Source organism: Arvicanthis niloticus, chromosome 12 (genome assembly GCF_011762505.2).
Source record: "Arvicanthis niloticus isolate mArvNil1 chromosome 12, mArvNil1.pat.X, whole genome shotgun sequence".
Lineage (NCBI taxonomy): Eukaryota > Metazoa > Chordata > Mammalia > Rodentia > Muridae > Arvicanthis > Arvicanthis niloticus.
Window position 1 is genome coordinate 2,946,297 of NC_047669.1, and position 9,433 is coordinate 2,955,729.

Sequence of the window (9,433 nt, forward strand, 5' to 3'; positions counted from 1 at the left end):
AAGACAGCCTTCCTGTAACCCAGGGCAAATTCAAGGCTAAGGCTGACTGGTTTCTCACTTGCTACCCTCATCTGCTTCTATTCTGAAAATGAATTGTGAACCATAATTCTCATGGTCTCTTTTCCCAAAGGTATTTTCTTTTTCTTTTTTTTTAAATTTTTATTTATTTAATGTATGAGTGTATACATCCACAGGCCAGAAGGGGGCATCAGATCCTCTTATAGACTGTTGTGATTGCTGGGAATTGAAGTCAGGACCTCTGGAAGAGCAGCCAGTGCTCTTAACCACTGAGCTACCTCTCCAGCCCCCAGAGGTATTCTCTATAGGGTCAGGAGAATCTTGTTTGAAAAATAACTATAGCAGTAATTTACCAGGTGCTGAGGGCATACAGCAGTTAGAAGTCCCAGGTGTAGCCAGGCATTATGATGCACACCTTTAATTCCACCATTCAGGAGTCAGGGGCAGGCAGATCTCTGTGAGTTTGAACCCAGCTTGGTCTACAGATGCAGTTCCCAAGACAGCCAGTTCTACACAGAGAAACCCTCTGTAGAAAAAACAAAAACAAACAAACAAACAAAATCAAAAATCAAAAACAAAAAAAAATGAAGGAGAAGAAGGAGGAGGAAGACGAGGAAGAAGTCATCCCAGATGCATCCTAGGCTTGAGAAGCACCACAAATTACCTTTCTGATAGAATGTATGGATACAGAAGGTTAGTTATTACTGGGGTTTCTTGCAAGCCAGTTAATGCCAGAGCCTGGAAGAACAGGGGGAAACCAGAAAGGAGGAATGTTCCTGAGCCACCCAGAGCTACAGCATAAGACCATATTTTAAAAAAAAAAAAGTTTTCAGGGAGCTGGAGAGATGGCTCAGGGATTATGGGTGCTCACTGATCTTGCAGAAAACATGGGTGTGGTTCCCTGGCACCCACATGGTGTCTAAAAACCACCTGTGGCTCCAATTTCAGGGCATATGATGTTCTCTTCTGAGGGAACTCATTCTTCTCAGGGAACCAAACCCATGTTTTCTGCAAGATTAATAGACAAAGAGCTAGAAAGAGACAGAGCGAGTGAGAGAGAGAGAGAGAAAGAGAGAAACAGAAACAGAAAGACAGGACAGAAAGACAGACTTGGGAAGCAGAGGTAGGTGGATTTCTGAGTTCGAGGCGAGCCTGGTCTACAGAGTGAGTTCCAGGACAGCCAGGGCTACACAGAGAAACCCTGTCTTGAAAAACAACAACAACAACAAAAAACAAAACAAAACAAAACAAAAAAACAACAAAAAAGAGAAAAGAAAAAAGAAAGACAGAAACAGAGAGACAGGATATGAATCTCAGTGGTGTAAAATTTGCCTAGCATGTTTGAGGTGGGTGCAGTCAATCCTCAGTCATTGCCATCTTGCTGGTTCAAAAAGACATGTTGGTCAACTGCTGCAATCCAGGCACTGGAGAAGCAGAAACAGGCAGATCTCTTTGTCTTTGATTCCATCCTGGTGTACAGAGTAAATTCCAGAACAGCCAGAGTTACACCAAATACTAATACTAATAATAAATTTAAAAATTTAAAAACTGTCTCAAACAAACAAGTTTCAGTTGATATAGGAAAAGGCTTAGCATGTTGGGGTTCTTGGAAGAGTAGGCACAGAGGGATTATAGCCACACTGGGTAACCCACTTAGGAGCTCAGAGCTCAACCACAAATTTAAGCAGATCTTGTAATACGTTTTCGGTTACCTAATTTAAAAACTCGACCAGAAACCCTAGAAGGGCCAGGTGAGATCTGACCAGAATACATTTTTACCCAGGCCCAGGAGCAGCGACCATCTAGGAACCCTACTAGGGATGTAATTCTGGAAAGGATTGCACACTGCCAGGGAGAGAGTGCAATGGGTCACAAAAGCCCTAAAGCAGATGTGTATGGGCTCAGAAATATGCCCGGGGTATCTGGGGAAGTTCAGGGGCTAGTTTGAAAGGGGTCTCAGGAGTCTAGGAAGAGGCGAAAGATGCTCAGTTTGTAGTGAGGCCGCAGGTTATAAGGGAGATCACCTCCAAGGCGGAAGAGGCGCGCGGAGGGCACCTAGGGGCGCCGGAAGGGGCGCGTGGGGCGGTTGGCAGCGGCCGGGGGCGGAGGCCGTTGGCTAACTGGCCTACCAATACCAAGCTACCGCTGGCTTCTTGCCGGGCTGCGGCCACAATGACAAAGGATTCACCCACCCCCTTGGGTGGTGGCCGCGCGTCGCCCAAAAAGTCAGGCAGTCCCGGCCCAGCGGCCGCAGTGCTGGAGGAGCAGAGGCGAGAGCTAGAAAAACTGCGGGCAGAGCTGGAGGGCGAGCGCGCGCGCGGCCGGTCGGAACGGAGGCGTTTCGCTACCCAGACGCGCCAGCTGCGGGAGTCGGCCGAGCAGGAGCGGCAGCAGCTGGCTGACCATCTGCGCTCCAAGTGGGAGGCCCGACGCCTCCGGGAGCTGCGGCAGCTGCAGGAGGATGTGCAGCGCGAGCGTGAGGCCGAGATCCGGCAGCTGCTGCGCTGGAAGGAGGCAGAGTTGCGGCAGCTGCAGCAGTTGCTACACCAGGAACGCGATGTTGTACTGCGCCAGGCTCGGGAGCTTCAGCGCCAGCTGGCCCAGGAGCTGGTAAACCGCGGTTACTGCAGCCGCTCGGGGGCATCCGAAGCCTCCGCAGCACAATGCCGCTGTCGCCTGCAGGAAGTCCTGGCGCTGCTGCGCTGGGAGACCGACGGCGAACAAGCCGCGCGCATCCGCCACCTGCAGGCGGCGCTAGACGTGGAGCGCCAGCTATTCCTTAAATACATCCTAGAGCACTTCCGCTGGCAGCCAGGTTTACCGGGACCCGCGGACCCCCAAGCCACGCATTCCTTGGAAGAGCCGCCCCAGAGCAACACTGGTGGCACCCCAAAGCCTGCTCGTCGACTCGGATCCCTTGAAAGCCTGAATACTGGCGTCCGGGTTCACTCTCCAAACGACCTGCTGCCCACGCGCGCCAGCTCCCTCGAATCTTTGGCAACAGCACATTCCTGCTCGCTGGACAACACACTGAATTGCCCCCAGGCTTCTGAATCCGAGGTAAGGGCCTCTTCCACCAGCGCCTCTATTCCAGACACCTCCAGTCCCCAGCCGCCACCTCAGCTACCATCAATACATAGGAAACCTAATGACCTGCAGAAAGAAAGCTCGGAGAACAAGCCCTGCGAAGCCTCGACCTCCTCACCTCCGGGTCGGGACTACCACGAGCTGGTGAGGCAGAACTCGGAGCTGGCCGAGGCATTGCAGGTGCTGGTTCGCCGCTGCTGTGACCTGCGCGAAGAAAACTTGCAGCTGCGGCGCAAAGGCTTCTCCGAGGAGGCCGGAGAGAAAGTGAAATGGCTCAAAGTGAAGCATGCAGAGCTGACCGATCTCGCTCAGCGCCTTGAAGACAGGGCCCGAAAGCTGCAGGAAACCAACCTGCGGGCTATGAGTGCTCCAATGCCAGGTGAGAACCTCGAAGGTCTGGGCCAAGTGTTTACCTGCCAGCGTGCTCAGGACCTGTCAGAACAGGCTGGCGCGCTGCAAGCCAAGGACCTACAGATTGAAGCATTGAGGCGGGAGTGCCACCTGCTGCAGGCGCGCATTGCCGCGGACCTTGGCAGCTCCTCACATCCTGAAGAGGGCGCCACGTGCGCGCAATGGTGCAACATCAATGACTTGGACCGGCTGCAGCGTGAGTCTCAGCGGGAAGTGCTGCGGCTGCAAAGACAATTGACTCTACATCAGAGTAAAGCTGGCGCCTGGGCGGACGCAGGCAGCCCCGGCGCACCCTCGGAGATAGCTCGGCACCAGGTGCAGGCGCTGGAACGCGAGCTGGGTTTACAGCGGCGGGAATGCGAGGAACTGAGCGTTCAGGCAGCCGCTGCTGAGCGGCGCTACGAGGAGACAGAGGCACAACTACAGGCCGCGCTGCACAAGGGCGCCAGGCTGTCAGAGGAGAACGCACGGCTGCAGGCCCTGGCCAACTGGATGAAGAAGATGGCAGATGAGAACAGCAATGTTTCCCGGCAGCAAAGTCACACGAGGCAGAGGCAGGAACTTGAAGCCACTGGCCTGCTGGCTGAGCAGCTGCTGCAACAAGAGGGATATGCTCAAGACAAGCGGCAGCAGCTGCAGCACTACAAGAATAAAGCCCCAAGTGACCTCAGGACTTCCAGGAAAGAGATGCAGGGGTTGCAGTTTCAGCCTGGCCACCCCTCAGAGACGTCAGAGACCACCCAAGCTTCAGAGTCCCAAGCCAGGGATAGCAGGAGACCCAAATTCAAGACAAAATCTGAAGAACATGTATTGCCATTGCCTACCAGGGACATACAACCTCCTGCTTGTCTCTCCCAGCAGGAGAACCCAGTTACACTTGGGGAACCGGCTGCTGCCCCCCAAGTGTCAGACAGAAATCCATCCAGTCAGCCTCTGGACTCCAAGCCCCAAGCCAAGAAAACCAGCTCACAGTCAAATTCCTCCTCAGAGGTAGAGTCCATGTGGGCTACAGTACCATCTTGCCTTTCTCTGGACATGGACACAGCAAGTGAAGTGGATGATTTAGAGCCAGACAGTATGTCCACACCGCTAGAAATGAGGAGCCTTGAGGCCCCCATCACTCCCAAGCTCAAGATCTTCTTGGCTAGATATAGCTACAATCCATTTGAAGGACCTAGTGAACATTCTCAAGGCGAGCTGCCCCTCACGGCTGGGGATTACGTCTATGTCTTTGGGGATGTAGACGAGGATGGCTTCTATGAAGGGGAGCTTGTGAATGGGCAGCGAGGGCTAGTTCCCTCCGACTTAGTGGAACCAATTTCAGGAAGCCTTCTGCTGAACCACCTGTTCCTCAAGTGCCCTGACGTTGGTCCCACTGCACTACCAGCCGAGCACAGCAAAGCCTTGAAGAAAGGCAGCTCATTACTTGGGGAAGTACAGGAGAGAGGTCTATGTCAGGCAGGAAGGGTAGACTCTAAGACAGATATGGCAGCGGAGAGTTTGAAAGCCAGGACAGAAGCCTGCTGGCTGGGCTTGGAATCAAGCATGGAGGAGCAGAGCTTCTCCAGACCCCTCCTCGAGGCCAAAGGAGCATTCTGTCTGGCCCCCATGGAACTGCAGCTGCAGAATGTCACAGCTACCTCTGCCACTATTACCTGGGCCTCTAGCAGCAACAGATACCCCCATGTGGTGTACCTTGATGATGAAGAGCATATCCTAACTCCCTCAGGTGTGAACCACTACACCTTCCAAGGCCTACGTCCTGGCACATGTTACCGGGTGAGGGTGGGGGTGCAGCTACCTAGGGACCTACTACAGGTGCTCTGGGAAACAATGTCTTCCACTGTAACTTTTGATACACCTTTAGCAGGCCCCCCTGACCCTCCTCTGGATGTGCTGGTGGAGCACCACACCTCTCCAGGGGTCCTAGTAGTCAGTTGGCTTCCTGTGACCATAGACTCAGCTGGATCCTCCAATGGAGTGCAGGTCACTGGCTATGCTGTGTATGTGGATGGCTTCAAGGTAACAGAAGTTGCCGACGCCACTGCTGGAAATACCCTGCTGGAATTTTCTCAGCTTCAGGTTCCCCGAGTGTGCCAGAAGGTTTCGGTAAGAACCATGTCACTGTATGGCGAGTCTCTAGATTCAGTGCCAGCTCAGATTCCTGAAGACTGCTTCTCTTGTCACCCATTCCTAGAAGCTCCTCCCTTTAACTACACAGATGATGACCCTTTCCCTGTCTGTCACCAGAAGCTGGTACAAACTTCTCTGGGTGCCAAGTCCAGTCCTCGTGCCCCTGGAAGCTGTGGGGAGTCCCAGGCTAAGTTTCTAGAAGCATTCCCCGAAGAACATCCAAGGAAGCACCTACCACTATCCAGCCTGAGCTCAGATGGGGCAGACAACCCAGTCCAGGGGCCCACAGAGACCTGGAAGGGCTATGAGAAGGACCTGTCCTTTCAGAAGAGTCCCCAGAACCACAAGTCACCTCTACTCTTTGACCAGTCTGGGGTAGAGGAAGGACATGCCCCACACGTATGCTTCAGTGAGAGTCCTGCTCCAGGATTTGTCCATCTCTCCTCAGAGATTGGACCCGGAAAAATACTGTGTTGGGAGAAGCCTGGCCTTGAGAAAGCCCTTCTTCAAAGTCAGTATGCCCAGATGGTGTCACCCCACCAGCAAGGTTCCAGCCAGTGCCATACAGCCGACTTCCAGCACGTTTTCGAGGAGAAGGAGGCTTTGTGTTTGGATTCTCGGTGCACAGAGAAGCAAGAGCAAAGAAAGAACAAGTCCCAAAATGGACAGAGACCAGGGACTCTGGGAAGCAAGAGAGAGTGCCAGTTTCATGAGCCTACCTCATTGCTAGGCCCAGCACCAACCAGCAAAGTCATTAAGATGGCAGGTGGTGGCCCTGACCAGCTGGAGACCGAAGCAAACAGTCCAGTCAGGCTCTTCCTGGCCCTCTTTGACCATAGCCCCCTGGTGATATCTGTCAACTCAGAAGCTGCAGACGAAGAGCTGTCCTTCCAGAAAGGACAGCTACTGAGAGTATGGGGCTCACGGGATCTCCATGGCTTCTACCATGGAGAGTGCAATGGACAAGTGGGCAAAATCCCTGGGCACCTGGTAGTTGAGGTAGAGGTAGGCACACAACAGACTGATGGGAGATGGCGTTTGCCAGCCCAGGGGCATCTGCATTCTGAAGCTCAACGTGAAGACTTGGAGGGCCTAACCAAATCCCAGGGATCTTACATGCCTCCAGGGAACTTCAGAACACCCGCACTGTGGACCCCAAAGACAATGGTGGCAGCTCTGGACTACGACCCCAGGGACGGGAGAGCAGGGGTCCGGGGAAAGGGCAAGTTGGTATTGAGAGCTGGAGATGTAGTCACAGTTTATGGGCCTGTGGATGATAAGGGATTCTACTATGGTGAGTATGGTGGACACAGGGGCTTGGTTCCAGCCCATCTGCTGGATGACTTGCCTGTCCATGGAGAGTAAGCACGACTCCCTTGTAGGGTAGTAGCCTCTGGCTGCCCGCACCCCTTGGAAAGAGAAGCAAGCACATGTATCTTCACACAATATCCCTCCTCACTAGCCACCTTAAGCAACATTGGCTCCAGGCAACATCACCTGAAACTGGTAACAGTCCTCAGAAGTCTTCCTAGTATCCAACGGCAGCAGGACTTAAATCCGAGTTGTTTCAAAAGAAAAGTAAACCAGCCAACCCCTGAGAGTTTGACAGGCTATTTCAAAGACACGAATAACCATGGTGGGTATTAGAAATGCCTTTTTCTGTGGTCAGTATGTTTTCTTTAGCAGGTTAACATTATCCATCCATTGCCTTGTATGAAAGTCTCAAGAAAATTTAAAAAGAAAAAGCAATCAGAATGCTATTTTTCTATTTTATATTTAACCCTCATTAAAATGTTCATAGAAAAAGAATACTTCGGAAGTTAAAGCACGGCCAAGGGAAATAGGAGCCTACCTCCTCTCTGCCCCCCTTGCCCAGTGGATGTGGAATGTTGGCAAGAGTGTTTTCCTGAGAGGACAGGAGGTGTATTCTCACTGTAGGGTGAGCCTTGTTCAGGGCAGGCTGATCCAGCTAAGGAGAACAGAAAAAGACAAAGCTGAGATGTACCTGGGTTGGAGCTCTGTACTGTTAGGTGGAGTCAGTGCCTCTAGGCTAGGGGCCTACTCCAGGAACTGCTGGTGTTCCCATGATGCTTTGTAAGGGATCCCTTTGGGAAAGTAGTTCATGTATCTTTACAGAAGAGCCTATGGCAATTTGAAGGAGACTGGTCATGTCCAAGGTTGTGTGACACACAACCAAGAGCCACCTCCTCCCATGGTCTTCCAGGGCTCTCTGAGCTGGTAAACAGGAAGGGTGGGGCTTCGCCCTCCCCTCAGATCCAACAGGATTGTTAGAAAAAGGACTCTGCCTTCTATAATGTAGTCAGAGATGACTGGAAGCCCCCTGGGGCCAAAATATTGAGCAGTCCAGCAGCTGTTCCAGCAAAGAGGTTAACTTGGACTTGAAGGCTACCATCTGAAAGTGGGAAGAAGAAAGGGACACCGGGAGCCCCTCAAAGGGTTTACAAACTACATGGAAAGTCAGAGTGCGGAGCCACCTGAAACTGCACTCATTCAACGCTGGAGAGCTGAGTTTGTATAGTGGAGAGGAAATCTACCCAACTCCTCATAAACTGAGGGCCATTGTCCTTTTCTCTCAGTTTCCATAACCCATGAGGAAGGAGCTCAGACTGGCTCTTCAGCTAACCAGAGGAGGGCACAGAGACCAGCTCACCTTGCTGGACTCCATTCGTAACTTTTCTCTTAATCCATAGCGGTTGAGAACAACACCTTTCACAACTGTTTTTACTTATTAGGGTGTCTGTATGGAGGTCAGAGGATGGTCCCAAAGATCAAACTGAGGACTTCAGGCTTGGTGGCAAGTGCCTTTTACCCACTAAGCCATCTTATAGACCCTACGAATGGTTTTGTTCTGTTTTGTTTTACTGTGTAAACTGGAGCTGATAAGATAGTTCACTTATGTAATGGTGCTTGCAGCCAACCCTGAAGATTTGAGTTCAGTCTCCAAAACCCACATTGTTGATGGGGTAGATTCATTTTCTTTTTCTTTCTTTTTTTTTTTTTTTAAGATTTATTTATTTATATTATGTATATGAGTACACTGTAGCTGTCTTCAGACACACCAGAAGAGAGCATCAGATTCCATTACAGATGGTTGTGAGCCACCATGTCATTGCTGGGAATTGAACTCAGAACCTCTGGAAGAGCAGTCAGTGCTCTCAATCCCTAAAGCCATCTCTCCAGCCCCCCAAGACTAATTCTTTCAAGTTGTCCTTTGACCTCCACACAGGTGCCATGGGACTCATAGGCCCACATACATACACACACAAAATAAGGGGGAAAAAAAAAAGCACTGGGCATGGTGGCAAACACCTTTAATCTGAGTTCTCAGGAGGCAGGGGCAGGTGGATGTCAGTTTGAGGCCAGCCTGGTCCAAAGGTTAAAGGGCAGCCAGGGCCATAGAGAGAGACCCCTGCCACACTCCCTCATGCCTCAATTCAAAAGGGGTAGAGAGGTAATTCATTGGCTTGAAGCACTGGCTGCTCTTCCAGAAGACCCAGGTTTCAGTCCTACATAGTTGCTCGCAACTGCATAGAACTCCAGATGTAGGGCATCGAATGCTTCGTTCTGCCCTCTGTGGCACCTGGCACACATGGTGCCAATGCTGATGTAAGTAAAGCACTCATGTACACACAAATCCCAAACAAAACAAGGTGTAAGTAAAGCACTCATGTACACACAAATCCCAAAACAAAATAAGATGTAGTGCTGGGATTAAAGGTGTGCGCCACCACCGCCCAGCGATTTGTTTATTTTTATTGCTGTG

General features: G+C 51.5%; 1 protein-coding gene across 1 annotated transcript; it reads left to right on the top strand.

Moving 5' to 3' along the window:
• Positions 1 to 2,009: 2,009 nt before the first annotated feature.
• Positions 2,010 to 7,299, top strand: LOC117717732 (RIMS-binding protein 3). The gene has a single exon (XM_034515055.2). The coding sequence runs from the start codon at positions 2,191 to 2,193 to the stop codon at positions 7,012 to 7,014; it is 4,824 nt and encodes a 1,607-aa protein (XP_034370946.1). The 5' UTR covers positions 2,010 to 2,190; the 3' UTR covers positions 7,015 to 7,299.
• The last annotated feature ends 2,134 nt before the right edge of the window (positions 7,300 to 9,433 follow it).

What these genes read in the sequence shown, in the direction of transcription:
- LOC117717732 (XM_034515055.2), top strand. Translation starts at nt 2,191, where the DNA reads ATGACAAAGGATTCACCCACCCCCTTGGGTGGTGGCCGCGCGTCGCCC.